We start from the raw sequence: 21,275 nt of genomic DNA on the forward strand, positions 1-21,275 counted from the left end.
TAAAACTGTGGGCTGGACCAAGACTCGAACTCGGGACCTTTGCCTTTCGTGGTCAAGTGCTCTACCATCTGAGCTACCCAAGCACAACTCACGCCACCTCCTCACAGCTCCTCAGGTGAATACCAGGTTATAAATACAAAATCAAATAGGGGTAATGCAGGAGTAGGTTTAATAATGAATAAAAAAATAGGAGTGCGGGTAAGCTACTATAAATAGCATAGTGAACGCATTATTGTGGTCAAGACAGACACGGAGCCCATGCCTACTACAGTAGTACAAGTTTATATGCCAACTAGCTCTGCAGATGATGAAGAAATTGATGAAATGTATGATGAGATAAAAGAAATTATTCAGGTAGTGAAGGGAGACGAAAATTTAATAATCATGGGTGACTGGAATTCGAGAGTAGGAAAAGGAAGAGAAGGAAACGTAGTAGGTGAATATGGATGGGGGCTAAGAAATGAAAGAGGAAGCTGCCTGGTAGAATTTTGCACAGAGCATAATTTAATCATAGCTAAAACTTGGTTCAAGAATCGTGAAAGAAAGTTGTATACATGGAAGAACACTGGAGATATAGAAGGTATCAGATAGATTATGTAATGGTAAGACAGAGATTCAGGAACCAGGTTATAAATTGTAAGACTTTTCCAGGGGCGGATGTGGACTCTTACCACAATCTATTGGTTATGAACTGTAGATTAAAACTGAAGAAACTGCAAAAAGGTGGGAATTTAAGGAGATGGGACCTGGATAAACTGACTAAACCAGAGGTTGTAGAGAGTTTGAGGGAGAGCATAAGGGAACAATTGACAGGAATGGGGGAAAGAAATACAGTAGAAGAAGAATGGGTAGCTTTGAGGGATGAAATAGTGAAGGCAGCAGAGGATCAAATAGGGAAAAAGACGAGGGCTAGTAGAAACCCTTGGGTAACAGAAGAAATATTGAATTTAATTGATGAAAGGAGAAAATATAAAAATGCAGTAAATGAAGCTGGCAAAAAGGAATACAAACGTCTCAAAAATGAAACTGACAGGAAGTGCAAAATGGCTAAGCAGAGATGACTAGAGGACAAAAGTAAGGATGTAGAGGCTTGTCTCACTAGTGGTAAGATAGATACTGCCTATAGGAAAATTAAAGAGACCTTTGGAGAGAAGAGAACCACTTGTTTGAATATCAAGAGCTCAGATGGCAACCCAGTTCTAAGCAAAGAAGGGAAAGCAGAAAGGTGGTAGGAGTATATAGAGGGTCTATACAAGGGCGATGTACTTGAGGACAATGTTATGGAAATGGAAGAGGATGTAGATGAAGATCAAATGGGAGATATGATACTGTGTGAAGAGTTTAACAGAGCACTGAGAAACCTGAGTGGAAACAAGGCCCCGGGTTTAGACAACATTCCATTAGAACTACTGACGGCCTTGGGAGAGCCAGTACTGACAAAACTCTACCATCTGGTGAGCAAGATGTATGAGAGAGGCGAAATGCCCTCAGACTTCAAGAAAAATATAATAATTTCCATCCCAAAGAAAGCAGATGTTGACAGATGTGAAAATTACCGAACTGTCAGTTTAATAAGCTGCTGCTGTAAAATACTAACACGAATTCTTTACAGACAAATGGAAAAACTGCTATAAGCCGACCTCGGGGAAAATCAGTTTGGATTCCATAGAAATGTTGGAACACGTGAGGCAATACTGACCTTACGACTTATCTTAGAAGAAAGAGTAAGGAAAGGCAAACCTACGTTTCTAGCATTTGTAGCAGGGGTAAAATATAGGGAGCGAAAGGCTATTTACAATTTGTACAGAAACCAGATGGCAGTTATAAGAGTCGAGGGGCATGAAAGGGAAGCAGTTGTTGGGAAGGGATTGAGGCAGAGTTGTAGCCTATTCCCAATGTTATTCAGTCTCTATATTGAGCAATCAGTAACCAAAACAAAAGAAAAAATCTGGGTAGGAATTAAAATCCATGGAGAAGAAATAAAAACTTCGAGGTTCACCGATGACATTGTAATTCTTTCTGAGACAGCTTAAGACCTGGAAGAGCATTTGAACGGAATGGACAGTGTCTTGAAAGGAGGATATAAGATGAACATCAACAAAAGCAAAACGAGGATAATGGAATGTAGTCGAATTAAGTCGGGTGATGCTGAAGGAATTAGATTAGGTAATGAGACACTTAAAGTAGTAAAGGAGTTTGTGCTATTTGGGGAGCAAAATAACTGATGATGGTCGAAGTAGAGAGGATATCAAATGTAGACTGGCAATGGCTAGGAAAGTATTTCTGAAGAAGAGAAATTTGTTAACATCGAGTATAGATTTAAGTGTCAGGAAGTCGTTTCTGAAAGTATTTGTATGGAGTGTAGCCATGTATGGAAGTGAAACGTGGATGGTAAATAGTTTGAACAAGAAGAGAATAGAAGCTTTCGAAATGTGGTGCTACAGAAGAATGCTGAAGATTAGATGGGTAGATCACATAACTAATGAGGAGGTATTGAATAGGATTGGGGAGAAGAGGAGTTTGTGGCACAACTTGACCAGAAGAAGGGATCGGTTGGTAGGACATGTTCTGAGGCATCAAGGGATCACCAATGTAGTATTGGAGGGCAGCGTGGAGGGTAAAAATCGTAGAGGGAGACCAAGAGATCAATACATTAAGCAGATTCAGAAGGATGTAGGTTGCAGTAGGTACTGGGAGATGAAGAAGCTTGCACACGATAGAGTAGCATGGAGAGCTGCATCAAACCAGTCTCAGGACTGAAGACAACAACAACAACAACAACAACATATAATGAAGTCACTAATATTGTTTGATATCACATACAGTTGTACTGCGGTCCATAAGCATTGTCATAGTACCAACTTGAATGCTTTTTGGAAGTTTAGAAATAATCTGTTCAGCTGTTTGGCCCAATCTGTGGCTCTCACAATGTCATAAGAAAAGAATGAAAGTTGGGCTTTTCACTGCTGATCCTTCTGGAATCCGAGCTGGTTGGCACAGAGTAAGTAATTCTGTTAGCTCAGCCATTGTAATGCTATGAGACCTAATGTAGGGTGAGTTCACATGACTCTGTTGTGGAGTTGGACTGGTTGCCAAACCACAAATGGGGTCTGCTTAGCAGCACTGTCACGCACTCTCCTGTCAAAATTGTGTACAGTTAGTACCTATTGTGCATTGGTAGGACTGAGGGTGTTGCTCAATGTGTAATTGCCTAGGTTGCCTAACTTGGCTTTTTTTAGTTTAGTTGTGGTGGAGCTCACTTTTGTTTGGATTAAAGTTAATGCTAACTATATAGTCACTTTTAATAGTTAGTGTACAGAAATACAGGTTTAATTCTGTTTTCAGGCATATTGTAAGGCAGAAGAGCCTGTACTGGTTTCACTTGTCCCAGTGCTTCCCAAAGAAGAACACGTGGTAAGTTTTTTTATTAAGACATTTGCATTTGGTGATGAACTGGCTTAAGTGGAGACAATAATGAACCCATGATGTATCGTTAAAGATATATTGAAGCATACATTTTAGATGGATATGTAAGTCTCCGACACTGTTGACTGGAATATATATTTAATATTTATATTTATATTTAATATATCAACAAAATTAATCAATTTTTGTAAATATAATGTAATTGAATAGATAAAAAATCTACTCACCAAGTGCCGGCAGGAGAAAACACGTACAAAGAGATTGAAATTTGCAAGCTTTCAGACCCAGTGGCTCATTCCACTAACAGAAGTGTTGAAGGGGATGGAAAGAGGGGTGAAGGAAAAGGTCTGGTGAGCTTTAGGCACTGGAATCCGAGCTGGTTGGCACAGAGTAAGTAATTCTGTTAGCTCAGCCATTGTAATGCTATGAGACCTAATGTAGGGTGAGTTCAATGACTCTGTTGTGGAGTTGGACTGGGTGCCAAACCACAAATGGGGTCTGCTTAGCAGACGCAGCATTTCATTCTCAATGGAGAGAAGTTTTCCGAAGTAAGAGTGATTTCAGGTGTGCCACAGGGTAGTGTCATGGGACCGTTGCTGTTCACAATATACATAAATGACCTTGTGGATTACATCGGAAGTTCACTGAGGCTTTTTGCAGATGATGATGTGGTGTATCGAGAGGTTATAACAATGGAAAATTGTACTGAAATGCAGGAGGATCTGCAGCGAATTGACGCATGGTGCAGGGAATGGCAATTGAATCTCAATGTAGACAAGTGTAATGTGCTGCGAATACATAGAAAGATGGATCCCTTATCATTTAGCTACAAAATAGCAGGTCAGCAACTGGAAGCAGTTAATTCCATAAATTTCTGGGAGTACGCATTAGGAGTGATTTAAAATGGAATGATGATATAAAGTTGATCGTCGGTAAAGCAGATGCCAGACTGAGATTCATTGGAAGAATCCTAAGGAAATGCAATCCGAAAACAAAGGAAGTAGGTTACAGTACGCTTGTTTGCTCACTGCTTGAATACTGCTCAGCAGTGTGGGATCCGTACCAGATAGGGTTGATAGAAGAGATAGAGAAGATCCAACGGGGAGCAGCGCGCTTCGTTACAGGATCATTTAGTAATCGCGAAAGCGTTACGGAGATGATAGATAAACTTCATTGGAAGAGTCTGCGGGAGAGACGCTCAGTAGCTCGGTACGGGCTTTTGTTAAAGTTTCGAGAACATACCTTCACCGTAGAGTCAAGCAGTATATTGCTCCCTGCTACATATATCTCGCGAAGAGACCACGAGGATAAAATCAGAGAGATTAGAGCCCACACAGAAGCATACCGACAATCCTCCTTTCCACGAACGATACGAGACTGGAATAGAAGGGAGAACCGATAGAGGTACTCAGGGTACCCTCTGCCACACACCGTCAGATGGTTTGCGGAGTATGGATGTAGATGTAGATGTAGAGCGGAGGGGCCACTGTATTGGAACGCATGCAGATTTCAATACGTTTATATTTGTTTACTCCTGCTGCCACTGCTCAGAATGCACTATTTGGAATTCTTGTCATTCATGAAATAGAGGGAGCCAAAAGATATCTGTAACTTGTACAGAAACAAGTCTTCAGTTGTAAGAAGCAAATTGCTGCAGCGCACCTACCACGGAGTGCTGGCGGCCCAGTGTCTGCCAGCTGCACAAACCACGGCAGGGCCGAGAAGTCGGCAAGTAGTTGTGTCGGAGGGCGTTGCCGGTAGCTGCACCAAAACGTCACTCGCTGCACGCTGTTAGCATTGGCGTGAGCCGATTGAGACCGTGTTCTGCTTCTGTGACCCAACCGAGCAGCCGATCGAAAAGCTGTGGTACTCTGCACACTGAGGATTTAAGCTTGCACTAGGGTAGCTGAAGGCAGTGACATTGCCAGTCCGGAACCGTTGAATTCACCACAGCCACTGCCGTCCAGTTTGCCGTCCACTGCCACTCGCGACTGAGATGTCGCACGCCCTAGGACCGGCCTCTGCCAGCTTGGCGTGTCTGGATTTAGTCATCGTTTCAGTGTTGGCAGCTAGGAGTACTAACTTTTTCGTTACTCGTACTCGGCGCAGACTTTGTGTTCACGACAAGTGTGCTCTACAGTCGCTTGTCGGAACTTTAACTTTTGTTCTGCTAATTATATTGTCCAGCAAGGAACTTGATTATTTATTTTCCAGTTATTGATGTTTTGCGAGACTGTGTTGTTTACTACTGTGTTGAAGAATAGCTTTTCTTGCCACAGCAATTTTCTGAAGAAATATTTAATTTCTATGCTGTTAATTGATTAGGTTGTGGTGTCTCCGCCAGACACCACACTTGCTAGGTGGTAGCTTAAATCGGCCGCGGTCCATTAGTACATGTCGGACCCGCGTGTCGCCATTGTCAGGATCGCAGACCGAGCACCACCACAAGGCAGGTCTCGAGAGACGTACTGGCACTCGCCCCCAGTTGTACGGACGACATTGCTAGCGACTACACGTACGAAGCCTTTCTCTCATTTGCCGAGAGACAGTTAGAATAGCCTTCAGCTAAGTCCATGGCTACGACCTAGCAAGGCGCCATTAACCATATCTGGAGAGAGTCTCACTTGTATTATCAAGAGCAATGTACAACAAGAAATTAAAGTTAAGTATACGAGAAGCTCCGTTCTTTTCTTTATAGCTTTCATCACGTATCCTGTTTCAGACCTCACTCCATCCTTCGTGAGTTAGCGCGTGCATCTTGGCCGCATCTTTCAATTAGTGTGCGTAGTGTTGGCAAGTCTGCCGACACTACATAGGTTTTGGAAGACACTTCAAGAAGCATTTTAAAGTGTTGTTGTTAATGTTTTCTAAAGGCTCAAAACTGTGTGCGTTCAACGTAATGGTGTCGGTAAACATTTTTCCAGTTTAGGTTCCGTGCCTATCACTCCTGATGTTCAGTCTGTATACTCATCAAGTAGCAAAGGAAACCAAAGAGAAATATGGAAAAAGATATGAAGTTCAATAAGAAGAAATAAAAACTTCAAAGTTTGCCAGTGGTTTTGTCATTCTGATGATTAAAATTCTCCTCATTGTACCACATTATTGTATAAAATACATTAAATATAAACTATAAAACTGACATTTTGACCATTTTTCAATGGCCTTCTTCAGGCCTATCCTGATATTGCAGGAGGAAATATGCCTCTGTTTATTGCAGACAGTTGGTGTCAGTACATCACATTTGTGAAACTTTAGTAGTCCTAGAATATAATAAGCTAATCATGGCAAAAGGGAGAGGGTAGGAAGGAAGTTACTCGTGAACTACACGGCTTGTCGACGATTGGAGACAGTTTGTATTTCGGCACTTGTTTTCTGCCTAGTGCATGTGGAAATGCACTGAGAGTTCCTCTGTGGCTGATTATTAAGTCTGTTTCATCAGTGTGGGGAGCCTTTCCTCCTGCAAAACCCTGTGGGAGGCCAGTGCAGTACAGTTGAAATGTCAGTGTTACAGTTCAGCATTTAAAGTAGTTTACACAGGATGGAGCAGAGGAAACAATTTTTTAAAACCACTAGTACTCAGTAACGATTGAGACTATTGATCTCAAGTGATGGTTGGCAACAGCTCAGACAATGCAGATTGTGTGTGCGGTCGAGCAGTTCTTTAGAAACAACGATTCCGTGGTAAAGTCCAATGTTTTTTCCATCGAAAGTTTAGTGACGGACGTTTAGATGCAGCCCCAGATCAAAATACTGTACTCTGAAGGGTTGTAGCATTAAGAAGCGCTGGTTCAGCTTGAACTCCATAAAATGTAGACGGAGTGAGAACGGCAGTTCTTCCTGGTCTGAAAGGATCTGCCAGGTGACAGGCTGTATCGCTGGCTATGTCACTTTGTTCGCTTCAGTGTATCTTGGGCAATGATCTCAAATTTCACCCCTACAAAATAAAGATTGTCTTGCATCTAAGTGAAATGGATTTTGTGAAATGCAGAGAAGTTTTTGGCATAATGGACACTATTCTTATGGAAGATGCAAATGTCCCAGTATTTGTGAATGACAAAGACCATTTTCATCTGGATTGTTATGTTAATGTACAGAACTGATGGTACTAGGTGCCGGAAAACCCACAGGAACTACACCAAAAACCTCTCCACAGCCTAAAAGTAACAGTGTGGTTTGGTATATCTAAGATAGGATTGTTGGACGTGACTTTCTTGAAGAGGGAGGAACCACAGTTACAGTGACATCAGCATGTTATGTTAAAATGTTATACAGCTTTCTTCATCCAGAACTTGAACTTTGTCGAGTGAAGGTGGGAGAAATCTGGTTCCAATGCTACAGCTCACACTATGAGAGCACCCACGGAAACAGTTCAGCTTTTGAAATGTCATGCTATAGAAGATTGCCAAAGATTATATGGTACTGGATAATTAATCGAGAAATTCTGGATCAAATTCGAAAGAAAATAAATTTATCTCACAACTTGACTAATAAAGGCCATGTACTAGGGCATCAAGAAATTGTAAATTTGCTTATGGAGGGGAGAGAGGGGAATTAAGAATTGCAGAGAAATATCAAAGCTTCAATACATTAATCAAATATTGAAGTGGATGTAGGTTTTGATGCGTATACTGTGATGAAGAAAGAAGTTTGTCGAAGATAGACTTGCGCTGTGGTCCACAGCAGCTTTGAAACCTTAATTTTGTATGAAAGTTCTAATTAAGAGAGTGTGTTCCCATAATTTTCCAAACCATAGTGTAACTAGTGGATGCTTAAAATGTGTGAACTGTTTCAAGAAGTGTTTTAGGCCATTTGGTGTATAGTGCTGCACTTAGTTCTGGAAATGGATACTGCAGTCAAATGAGGTGGCACTAGAAGTACACAGTAATGGTCACACACCCTCACCTGTTCAAATTCATTGGTGACATATGTGTGGACTGAGGGTGAGGCCACGCTAGCCACATTCTGCCAGAACCTCAACGCCTTCTCCCCCTTTGCTTAACCCTGTTCTGCTCAACCGGTGCCATCTTCCTCACTGTCGCCCTCTACCTCGAGGATAGCTTCACCTGTACCTCCGTCCATATCGAACCTTCCGAACACCGACGGTACCTCCACTTCGACAACTGCCATCTCTTTCGTGCTGAGAAATCGCTTCCGTACAGACTAACCACCTGTGGTCGTCACATCTGCAGTGTGGAGCAGTCCGTCTGCAAATACACTGAGTGGCCCACCCAGACCTTCACAGACCAAAATTACCCTCCCAACCTTTTTCAGAAACGGATCTCTCTTGCCCGGTCTCTCCAGCCATCTACCACCTCCTGCTTACCCACCGTCTGCCTACGAAGGAGCATTGCTCTCGTGCCTCGGCACCGCGCAGGACGGGAGCGAAGGTTTCCACTACCTCTCACTGTGCCCCGAAATGAGGAATATTCTACCCGCTATCCTTCTGCCCTCACCCACAATCCACTGCCTCGACGCTCGTATCCCTGAAATAGACCTAGGGGTAAGATGTATCTTGTACATCCTCCCGACCACCTGCTCCAGTCGGGCATCTTCTACCCCATCAGAGGCAGGGTTACCTGTGAAAGCAGTCATTTTATCTACAACCTGAGCTGCAACCGCTGTGCTACTTTCTACGTGGCTGTGGCAGCTAGAAAGCTGTCTGTCCATACGAACGGCAACCTGTGGCCGAGAGCCAACTGGACTGCCCAGTTGTCGACCGTGCTGCCTGACACTGCACGCTTTACTTCAGTGATTGCTTGACAGCCTGTACCATCAGAGTCCTTCCTACTGACACCAGCTTTTCTGAACTGTGCAGGTGGGAACTCTCCCTGCAATATATCCTATGTTACTGTAACCCTCCTGGCCCCAGCCTTCACTAGTCCCTGTCCGCCACGAACCTATCCCCTTGCCTGCTCACGCTCCAGCACTACACGGTCTTCTATTCTGCAAACACGCACGCTAGTCACTAGTCTGTTTCCCCATCGCTTCTTCTCTCCTCCTTTCCCACTCGCCTTCCCTCCCCCCCAGCCCACCACACACACACACACACACACACACACACACACACACACACACCTCCCAACTGCATCTAAATGCCCTACCACCCCCTCTGTGCCCTCGCATGCTCCCACAAGCAGGACGACACCTTCCCCCATCTCACCCTGCTGTCCTCCCTCCGCACCCCATGCCACCCCCTTACCATCACAACTGGACAGCTGCTCCTGTCAGGCACATATACGACTCAGCTCAGCCACAGCTGACAGACAGTGGTCGTGTTTGTTTGTTTGTTTGTTTGTGTGTGTGTGTGTGTGTGTTTGTGTGTGTGTGTGTGTGTGTGTGTTCTTTATAGGAAGAATAGCAATGTATTCTTTTCATAATATTGTTAAAATAAATATTTATTCAGGAGAACTGAGCAGCAAGAACATTGTGTAAAGTAGACAGTGATACACCTTGCAGGGGCTGCTTTAAGGATCTCGAAATTATCCGCTCTCATCCTGGTATATTTACTTCGCAACAATTTTTGTTGCTTATAATAAAAATTGCCTTCAGCTGAAAAGTGATTTGCACAGTCACTAAATGACACACAAATAATTTTCATGTTGACGCTTTTCCTTGTGGTCTAGTATACAGAGTTAAGTTACGTACTCTGGTGCAAAGTATTTCAATATATCCTACCAGACAAAGAAAAATGTTTGGGCAGGAATATTTGGCAGTTGATAAGAAAATGGAAAACGTTCCTTGTTGGCCATTCCTTCTAAAATTATCTTAATCTGTAGATTCAAGAATGGAAAATTCATGTTAGCTACATGACAAGCAACAATGTTCATTGGAATCTACATCTACATCCAGATTCTACAAGCCACTGTATGGTGCGTGGGAAGGTACCCTGTTCTATGACTAGTCATTTCCTTTCCTCATCCACCTGCAAATATAGTGAGGGAAAAACAACACTCTGTATGCCTCTGTATGGTCCCTAATCTCTCTACTCTTATCTTCGTGGTCCTTCCGTGAACTGTACACTGGTGGCTGTAGAATTGCTCTGCAGTCAGCCTCAAATAGTGGTTCTCTACATTGATTCCATTTAAGTTCTCAAAGCATCTCCAATACTTGATAGTTGTTGAAACATATTAGTAACAAATCTAGTAGCCCGCCTCTGAATTGCTTGTGTTTTCCTTCAATCCGACCTGGTGCGGATCCCAAACATTCGAGCAGTGCTCGAGAAGAGGTTGCACTGGTGTCCTACATGTGGTCCCCTTTACAGATGAACCTCACTTTCCTAAAATTCTCCCAATAAACCAAAGTGGACCATTCGCCTTCCGTACTGTAGTCCTTATATGCTCATTCAGTTTCGTATTGCTTTGCACCATGCCTAGATATTTAATTGATGTGACTGTGACAAGCATCTCACTATTTGTACACTATGGGTTTGTTTTTCCTACTCGTCTGCATTAGCTTACATTTTTCTACATTTAGAGGTAGCAGCTATTCATCACACCAACTAGAAATTTTGTCCGAGTCATCTAGTATCCTTCTACAGTCACTCAACAATGGCACCTTACCGTACAGCAGCATTAGCAAGCAACTGCAGATTGCTGTCCACCAAGTCAATTACATATGTAGGAAAATAACAACTTTCCTGTCACATTTTTCCGAGGCACTCCTGTCTGAACACACACCATCAGGGACACCGTACTGGGTTCTGTTACGCAAGCAGTTTTTGAGCCACTCACATAACCTGGGGACCTATTCTGTATGCTTGTACCTTCATTAACATTCGGCAGTGTAGTTCCATGTCAGATGCTTTACAGAAATCTAGGGGTGTGGAGTGCTGCGTGACAAACATTTTTTTTGTTTTAAACAGCGCTCTGTTGTGACCCCTGACGTTCTCTCAGCATGATTGATCAAAGGTGTACATCCAGGTGTTTTGGTAAGTTGTCGTTTCCATCTAGTGCACAATATTTCAACAACTGGACGAGACGTCTTCTTTAGGTGCTGTGAGTTTTACTGTTTTGTGCACTCACTGGCTGGACTCCACACAGTCTGGATGGAGTCGGGAAGTGAGTAACAGCAAAACTCACAGCACCTGTGGAAGATGGCTTGTGCATAAAATGGAACTGACAGTTCGGCAGAACGGCTGGTAGCACACAGTGAGAGATTTCGTTATTAGCATCTGCAGCTGTTTTCTTTGAAAATTGACAGTGTAATCAAGTAAATCACTCACAGAAAGAGCAAGTGTTATATCGTGAAGCACCAGTCTGATACTTGTCAACCTTCAAGGTGATGTTTATCATGTAACAGTTATTTCATGATAAAAATTTCATTCCAATTTGAATTGACATCATCAAAATCAGTATGGGTGCAAATGTATTCAATTTCTTGTGGCATTCGTTTATTCATCAATAAAAGCTTATCTAGTTTTGTTGGTGTTCCAGTAGAGCACTAAAGATTTATTCCCACACAGTAAGCCCGGTATTATTGGAAATATGTAATGCATCACTGATTCAAGACATTCTTCCAGAGAAACTGAAATACACCATTGTTAACTCCTCTTTAAGTAAGGTGATAGGAGAGGTCAATAACTGCTGACCTGCTTCATTGTTGACATCATTTTCCAAAATACAGTTGAATACCAGCAGCTGCCAGTCTTGAGATGGCTTTTGTTACCACTGGAAAGATGGCATTGGTGATGCCAAGTTTCCGGACAGGATGTGTGTAAAGACCTCTCTCACAGTTTTGATAGGACTTGATTTATAGCTGCTGAGCTCACGAAAGATTACCTTTCTTTTAGTGTGTATCGTCCAGTAATATTCAGCAGCATTAAGCTAAGAATTCAATCAGGGTGAGGGAAGGAGGGCAGTGAAGGTGCTCGTTCCTTGAATTTCTGCAGCCATAGTGGGGCGTTCACATTAATTGTCTGGCCCCAAGAAATTTGTTTGCCCACATCAGAGCAATTTGATCGCACCTCTTCTGCAACTCTGTGCAACACGTGCACGAGTCAAATGACATAAACCATACTGTGGTAGAGAATTTGAAGCCCTCGGCTGCTTTAGCCGTGTATGAAGCAGCATCTGTTGCCAGCAGCAAAACATTTTCTCTGCTCACAACATGTAGTCACAGTAGCTTCACAGAGTTGTGAAACAAAATTGCAACTGTTGAATTTTGTACTCTCTCTCGAGAGCTTCACACATTAGGAGGAACATTTTTCCAGGCCTGTTAACTTTCAGAACACTCCATAACATCTGCAACATAACGTCCACCCACATTGGTAGTTTTGTTTAGGGACGTTGATCTTTAGGTCAGCAACACTAATTCATATTTTTTTGAGATACTCTTCATAGCACACTGATAAATAGTTCTTTCTCAATATAGATTCACCTGGAACAGGATGTTTTGTGTACTTCTCAAGAACTGTCTGAAATGTGGATTCTGCAGCTTCTCGGATGGGATGTTGCAGGACACCATCATTTCACCTACACCTTTGAATGATTGTACAATTGAAGATGAACCTGTCAGCTCAACTAACAGCATTTGTCTGCTGCCATTTTCTGCACTTTTCTTCACACAGCTGCCGTATTTGGTGGTATTACAATGTTGTTGCACATAAAAGTGCTTTTCTCTACTAATTTTGACTTCACTTAATTAACAAAATAACATTTCCCCACCAGTGCTGAAGAACTTATCATAAAAATCATGAACGAAACCTTGCAACTCCATGCTGGTGGACCGCTTTACTTGAACCACTTGAGTTTATATTCTAACTGAACAGTGTGACCATATGTGTGATGTTTATTACGTTGGAAGCTGCCTTTGTTGGTTTAGAGAGTGTTTTGTTGACCCCGCCCAACTATGTCTAACATCAGCAAACTGACTAATGTGTAACGCTGCTTGTCTACTGTTGTTGTTGTTGTTGTTGTTGTCGTCTTCGGTCCAGAGACTGGTTTGATGCAGCTCTCCATGCTACACTATCCTGTGCAAGCTTCTTCATTTCCAAATACCTACTGCAGCCTACATCCTTCTGAATCTACTTAGTGTATTCATCTCTTGGTCTCCCTCTACGATTTTTACCCTCCACGCTGCCCTCCAATACTAATCCCTTGATGCCTCGGAACATGTCCTACCAACCGATCTCTTCTTCTGGTCAAGTTGAGCCACAAATTCCTCTTCTTGCCAATTCTACTCAGTACCTCCTCATTAGTTATGTGATCTACCTATCGAATCTTCAGCATTCTTCTGTAGCACCACATTTCGAAAGCTTCTATTCTCTTCTTGTCCAAACTATTTATCGTCCATGTTGCACTTCCATACATGTGTAGACTCCATACAAATACTTTCAGAAAAGACTTCGTGACACTTAAATTTATACTTAATGTTAACAAATTTCTCTTCTTCAGAAACGCTTTCCTTGTCATTGCCAGTCTAAATTTTATATCCTCTCTGCTTCGACCATCGCCAGTTATTTTGCTCCCCAAGTAGCAAAACTCATATACTACTTGAAATGTATCGTTTCCTAGTCTAATTCCCTCAGCATCACGTGATTTAATTCGACTACATTCCATTAGTCTCATGTTGCTTTTGTTGATGTTCATCTTATATCCTCCTTTTAAGACACTGTCCATTCCGTTCAACTGCTCTTCCAGGTCCTTAGCTCTCTCTGACAAAATTACAATGTCCTCGGCCGGCAAACCTCGAGGTTTTTATTTCTTCTCCATGGATTTTAATTCCTTCCCCAAATTTTTCTTTTGTTTCCTGTACTGCTTGCTCAATATACAGATTGAATAACATAAGGGATAGGCTACAACCCAGTCTCACTCCCTTCCCAGCCACTGCTTCCCTTTCATGTCCCTCAACTATTATAACTTCCATCTGGTTTCTGTACAAATTATAAATAGCCTTTTACTCCCTGTATTTGGCTCCTGCCACCTTCAGAATTTGAAAGAGGTTATTCCTGTCAACATTGTCAACATTGTCAAAAGCCTTCTATAAGTCTACAAATGCTAGAAACGTAGGTTTGCCTTTCCTTAATCTATCTTCTAAGATAAGTTGTAGGGTCAGTATTGCCTCATGTGTTCCAACATTTCTACGAATCCAAACTGATCTTCCCCAAGGTTGGCTTCTACCAGTCTGCTATAGTACTGATAAATAAAGCTTTGTAGTAATTGTTGTGTTTATATGTGACAATATCATCTGAAACATTGTCATATGAGCAACATTTTCATGTTTTTATTCTTGTGTCCATAAAGATACAACAAATATATGTACTTCTGCAAAATGTGGCGGAAATATGACCTTTACTTAAAAAGAATTAAATATGACTTTGTATGCACAATAAAAGTGCATTTTTTTTACACTTCAACACCTGAATTTTTGCATAAATTGTTGTTAAATTCACCATGAAGTTCAGGAAAAAATATGACTTGCCATTAAAATGTGTGCCCTTGTTATGATTACTTGAAGTGAAAAGTGAAGTGTCAAAAAAAATTCAGTAATGTACCATAATGAAACAGAGAATTAAACCTTTTGAATGCAATTTCCGTCACCTACTTTTTATACTGATACATTATAAATCTGACATCTGTCGTAAATTTTTCCAGGTTGATGAATCGCCGGAGGACTTTGAAGAGGGCAGTGGTCCATTGGTAATAAATCTGGTGAGTCACTAAGTTTTATAATATTTTACTGCTTACGAGTAGAATACAAAATTGCAGTAAACTCAGTAAGAAGGCCTGACTGCAACTCATTTTCTCAAGGGAATTGTGATTCTGTTGTTCATCTTCTTCTTCTTCTTCTTCTTCTTCTTCTTAGTTCTTCAATCACCAGGTTGGTTGTCGGCAGCTCACAATGCTTTTCTTTCTTGGGCCTTCATCTTGACATCTTGAGAGCGGTATGTGGTGCAGTTGTTACTGTCCTTGATCTAGGCAAAGTATTTCAAGTCTCGGTCTGCCACTTGTGTTCTTCTCTTGTACTGTTCGTTCAATGATACATTTAATGACACTACCATGTCTTAGCACATGGCTGACCTGTGTGTCCATTCTGTGTTGGATAAGCTTCCAAAGTTATGGGTTCTCTTCCTCCACCCTGTAGAGCCCTTTTCATTTGATATCTTTCCTACCCAAACAATCCTTAGCATTCTCCGGCAGCACCACAACTCAAAGGCTATTATTTTGTATTTTCTCCTACTCAGAGCGCCCGTTTTTCACTTCTGTATAGCGAAACACCCCAAACATGCCTTTATGAGGTCTTTCCTGAAATATCTGTGTATGCAGCTGGGCATGAAAAGGTTCCTCGCTTTATCTATATTTTGGCATAGAGTCACTAATATTAGGAACATGTCCACAGCAATGTGTTTCGAGAGTCGAGCTCTCATCGTAAGGTTATCTAAGTTAACCCTACATAAAACGCACTTCAGAAGCAGTGGAGGTCAAAATATAAAATTATTCAGACATGAAGACATCATCTTAATTTAAAAATGGTAGCACCAGCATCTGCATATTCTCCAAAACATTGCTGATGTAAGGCAGTAAACATCAGTCACACCAGCTGCCTCTCTGCGCACATCAGAGCTGCACTCATGTTTACAAACAAATGTTGCCATAAAGAAGCAGCACTTTGAAGGATGTGCCATAACATGGATAAGGAAGCAGGGAATCTGATGCTACTATTTTTCAAGCAAGACGAGGACTTCAAATCTGAGTAATTTTATTTGTTTTTCTATTTTGACCTTGAGTGCTTTGGAAGTACATTTTATGTAGGATTAATTTTGAAGCCAGATGACGACAGCTTGACTCCGAAAAAATGTTTCTGTAGATTATATTCCTAAAATTAGTGGTTGTATGCTAAAATATGTATAAAGATTACCTTAAAAACAGCTGCCTTTGGTCCTTAAAATGGACAATATTAGAAAGTTTCTTCTCTTGTTAAAGTCAGTTTTTGTGTGGTAGATTTGGCTTGCAATATTCTTCTTCGATCTTCCATTTGATGTAATTTTACTCCCTCGGTAAGTGAAGGATTCGACAGTTTCCGGTTGCTCACTGAGCTTTGAGCAATGGTATTTTGTTTACGCACCACAAAGATTTTTTTTAGCTTCATTAATTTCCATGTTATAATAAAAACTGAGTGTGGTTCCATCTGGGCCAGCATCACTTCTAATTGAAGGGATTGGTGGAAGAAAGTGCTAACTCGTGGTAGCGTAATTTGAGTCATTGCACGTTGTTCGATTAAATTGGAAGATGACAGAAATATAAAATAAGACCAAGCAGTTTATGTAGTAGACAGTCTCTTTTAGCAGTACGTAGTGATTTATTTTTTACTGGGGTAGGGTGCCCTAGAAAACTTGTCTGATTATATGCTAAGACAAATCCTTACTAATTTGAGGGTTCACACTTTCTTTTGCTGACCCCCACAGTATTTCCACATCCTCACTTAAAACTGCAATACCACCAGCAAATCTCGCCGTGTCCATTTTCTTACCATAAATTTTAATTGCTCCTGTAACTCCTAGTTTCTCCCTAACTTCGTCTGTTGCCCTCTGAATGTATCCATGGAACAAGACAGGAGACAGTCAAAATCCCTGTCTGGCACCCTGTTTAATAGTAGCTGCTTCTTGATGTTCTCCTCATCTTATCACAGCCACAACTTTATACAGTCTCTGCACTAGTCTTCTGTCCTTACACTTCATGCCTCTCTCTCTCTCTCTCTCTCTCTCTCTCTCTCAGCATTTCAAGAACCTGTCACCAGTCTACTCCATCAAATGCTTTTCCTAAGGTCTTTTACCAAGAATTAATTGTCTGCCAAATGTTGCTTCTCATGTGCCCACACCTCTTCTAAAGACAAATTAGTTGTCTGTACCTACAGATTGGAAAATTGCGCAGGTTGCACCAGTGTTTAGGAAGGGTAGTAGGAGTAATCCATCTAACTACAGACTTATATCATTGACGTCGGTTTGCAGTAGGGTTTTGGAGCATATACCGCATTCAAACATTATGAATCACTTCGAAGGGAACGATCTATTGATACGTAATCAGCACGGTTTCAGAAAACATCGTTCTTGTGCAACGCAGCTAGCTCTTTATTCGCATGAAGTAATGGTCGCTATCGACTGGGGATCTCAAGTTGATTCCGTATTTCTAGATTTCCAGAAAGCTTTTGACACCGTTCCTCACAAGCGACTTCTAATCAAGCTGCGGGCCTACGGGGTATCGTCTCAGTTGTGCGACTGGATTCGTGATTTCCTGTCAGGAAGGTCGCAGTTCGTAGTAATAGACGGCAAATCGTCGAGTAAAACTGAAGTGATATCAGGTGTTCCCCAGGGAAGCGTCCTGGGACCTCTGCTGTTCCTGATCTATATAAATGACCTGGGTGACAGTCTGAGCAGTTCTCTTAGGTTGTTCGCAGATGATGCTGTAATTTACCGTCTAGTAAGGTAATCTGAAGATCAGTATCAGTTGCAAAGCGATTTCGAAAAGATTGCTGTACGGTGTGGCAGATGGCAGTTGACGCTAAATAACGAAAAGTGTGAGGTGATCCACAGGAGTTCCAAAAGAAATCCGTTGGAATTCGATTACTCGATAAATAGTACAATTCTCAAGGCTGTCAATTCAACTCAGTACCTGGGTGTTAAAATTACGAACAACTTCAGTTGGAAAGACCATATAGATAATATTGTGGGGAAGGCGAGCCAAAGGTTGCGTTTCATTGGCAGGACACTTAGAAGTTGCAACAAGTCCACTAAAGAGACAGCTTACACTACACTCGTTCGTCCTCTGTTAGAATATTGCTGCGCGGTGTGGGATCCTTACCCGGTGGGATTGACGGAGGACATCGAAAGGGTGCAAAAAAGGGCAGCTCGTTTTGTATTATAACGTAATAGGGGAGAGAGTGTGGCACATATGATACGCGAGTTGGGATGGAAGTCATTACAGCAAAGACGTTTTTCGTCGTGGCGAGATCTATTTACGAAATTTCAGTCACCAACTTTCTCTTCCGAATGCGAAAATATTTTGTTGAGCCCAACCTACATAGGTAGGAATGATCATCAAAATAAAATAACAGAAATCAGAGCTCGAACAGAAAGGTTTAGGTGTTCGTTTTTCCCGCGCGCTGTTCGGGAGTGGAATGGTGGAGAGATAGTATGATTGTGGTTCCATGAACCCTCTGCCAAGCACTTAAATGTGAATTGCAGTGTAGTCATGTAGATATACGCATCTACCCTGCCTTAGATCCTCCTCAGAATGATAAAGGTCAGGATTTTGGAGGCACGAGTTACCAAACTGAAGGCCCTATAATGTTCACACATGTTTGCAATTGCTCAGGTTTCGTAGTGTAAGGATGCCTCATAATACCCCGAATACCGTGATCTTCGTACAGCAGCCCTCCTCCGTGCTAGGCTCCGTCAGTTGAAGTTTCTGACGAGATGACTTCAGCACGTATTGTGCAGTGAAAGTTAGTGAAATGCTCAGGAATTCCTTTGCTTTGCGAGCACTGCTGAAGAAATAATGAACTGAGAGGTAAACATCAGTGTAAAAATGTTATACTCGATAAATATACAGGGAATCGATGCGCGTTATTTTTATAATAATCTCGTGCTTACTGCTGTCTGCTATCGCGTATTGTGCTTTATTTTCGATTTTGTGCAGTACCAGGGTTGCCATGTAAATGTAGACAAAAGAAGTGATTAAATAAAATACAGTAGAGTACCGATTATCCGAACTTCGATCAACCGAACGACCGCTTAACCGAACTGTGTACTCGCTCGTGCACCTGTTACTCTCCCACCCTACCGTTCGTCATCCCCTTCACTGCCTGGGTGGATAGTACGATTTTTATGATGTGGTTTCTGGATGTTTTCGTACCCTCTGTAAAAGCTCATCAGCTAAAGAATGGGAAGAGGGAGAAAACACTACTTATCCTTCACAATGCACCAACTCATCCGTCATGTGATATTTTAAACGAAAAAGACTAGTTCGTAAAGGTAATATTTCTTCCACCTAACGTAACCTCCTTACCCACGAATCGAGGCGTTATTGAGACTTTCAAACGATATTACAGGAAAGAATTGTTGCGTAAGTTATTGTTAGAAAGAGAAGAGGATGGAGAAGAAAGTCTCTTAAGAAATCATACGAATATTGACTTGAAAGACGCGTCCTACATGATCGGCGCAGCATGGAATATTGTAAAGGAAGAGAATTTGAAGAAAGTCTCGAAAAAAATTTTGGACACAGAAGAAAATTCACAAGGTACGATTAAAAATGACGAACAGAATAATATGTCTGAAATTCTCAGTATGCTAAAAGAAATAGAGTGCCACGAATGTGATGAAGAAGACGTTCACGAATGGACGAATATCGATTATGCAGATCCAGGACACCAAATCATGCAGGACAGCGAGATTGTAAACGTCGTCACTGATAAAGATCACGCCACCAGCATCTCATCAATCAGTGCTCCAGAAAGTGAAGATGAAAGTATACCAACAGCTTCTGAGGCGTTCACTTGTTTAGATACTGCCTTGCGATGGTTTGAAGCCCAAGATGAAAGTGACCAGTTTCAGATATCTGTAATGAAAAAAGTACGTGACTTTGCTGCTCGTAAGTGTGTAGGCTTGCTTAGACAGACCAAAATAAAGGATTTTTTTAAACGTTAATTTTGTATACTGTGTGACTTGTTCATGCAAAATGCATATGTAATACAGTATGTATATATTTTTGTTTAATAAACTGTGCCACATACTATATATTCCTACTGAAGTTGCCTTTGTATGTTACTTGGTAATACTAAAAGAGATACCTGTTTTTATGAATAAATTTACTGTACAGTACTTCTTTTTGGCGAATAAACATGTACAGTTCGATTATCCGAACAAACCAGTTTTCCGAACACCCATGTCCCCCAATTACTTTGGATAATCGACGCTATATTGTAGTTCATAAAGTGATGCTACACATACATATACACTCTGTGAAGTGTATAGGCAAGTAAACTTACAATTTTCATCAATTATTAAATAGTGCAAACTACAGATAGGAATACCAACAGTGTAGGAAAAGATAGATTACTACTTATCGTAAAGATGACGTGTTAAGTTGCAGACGGGCACAATTAAAAGACACTGGCTCGAGCTGCCGGAGTAGGCAGTCATCTGTGTGTGAGGTGTGCTTGCTATTATGAACAAATTGTGTGTGTTTCTCTTTCTTTTTCTGACAAAAGCTTACGTGTAAGTGTCGTTTATTTGTGCCTGTCTACAACTTGATGTGTCATCTTCAAGGTAGTAGCAATCTGTCTTTTCCAACATTGTTCATTAATTATTATGGTGCTAAAATGTTGGAGAATATTGTCAAGTAAACCTACATCTACATCTACATTTATACTCCGCAAGCCACCCAATGGTGTGTGGTGGAGGGCACTTTACGTGCCACTGTCATTACCTCCCTTTTCTGTTCCACTCGCGTATGGTTCGCAGGAAGAACGACTGTCTGAAAGCCTCCGTGCGCGCTCGAATCCCTCTAATTTTACATTCGTGATCTCCTCGGGAGGTATAAGTAGGGGGAAGCAATATATTCGATACCTCATCCAGAAACGCACCCTCTCAAAACCTGGCGAGCAAGCTACACCGCGATGCAGAGCGCCTCTCTTGCAGAGTCTGCCACTTGAGTTTGCTAAACATCTCCGTAACGCTATCACGGTTACCAAATAACCCTGTGACGAAACGTGCCGCTCTTCTTTGGATCTTCTCTATCTCCTCCGTCAACCCGATCTGGTACGGATCCCACACTGATGAGCAATACTCAAGTATAGGTCGAACGAGTGTTTTGTAAGCCACCTCCTTTGTTGATGGAGTACATTTTCTAAGGACT

General features: G+C 41.7%; 1 protein-coding gene across 2 annotated transcripts in view; it reads left to right on the forward strand.

Annotated features, from left to right (window-relative positions):
* The window catches only part of LOC126213182 (uncharacterized), a 222,561-nt gene that overhangs the window by 73,483 nt on the left and 127,803 nt on the right, over positions 1 to 21,275 (forward strand). For both annotated transcript variants that reach the window (XM_049940810.1, XM_049940811.1), the window contains 2 exons: positions 3,346 to 3,414; positions 15,018 to 15,074. In XM_049940810.1, the coding sequence (XP_049796767.1) occupies positions 3,346 to 3,414; positions 15,018 to 15,074 (126 nt within the window). The remainder of the gene's footprint in view (positions 1 to 3,345; positions 3,415 to 15,017; positions 15,075 to 21,275) is intronic.

Source organism: Schistocerca nitens, chromosome 11 (genome assembly GCF_023898315.1).
Source record: "Schistocerca nitens isolate TAMUIC-IGC-003100 chromosome 11, iqSchNite1.1, whole genome shotgun sequence".
NCBI classification, from domain to species: Eukaryota; Metazoa; Arthropoda; class Insecta; order Orthoptera; family Acrididae; genus Schistocerca; species Schistocerca nitens.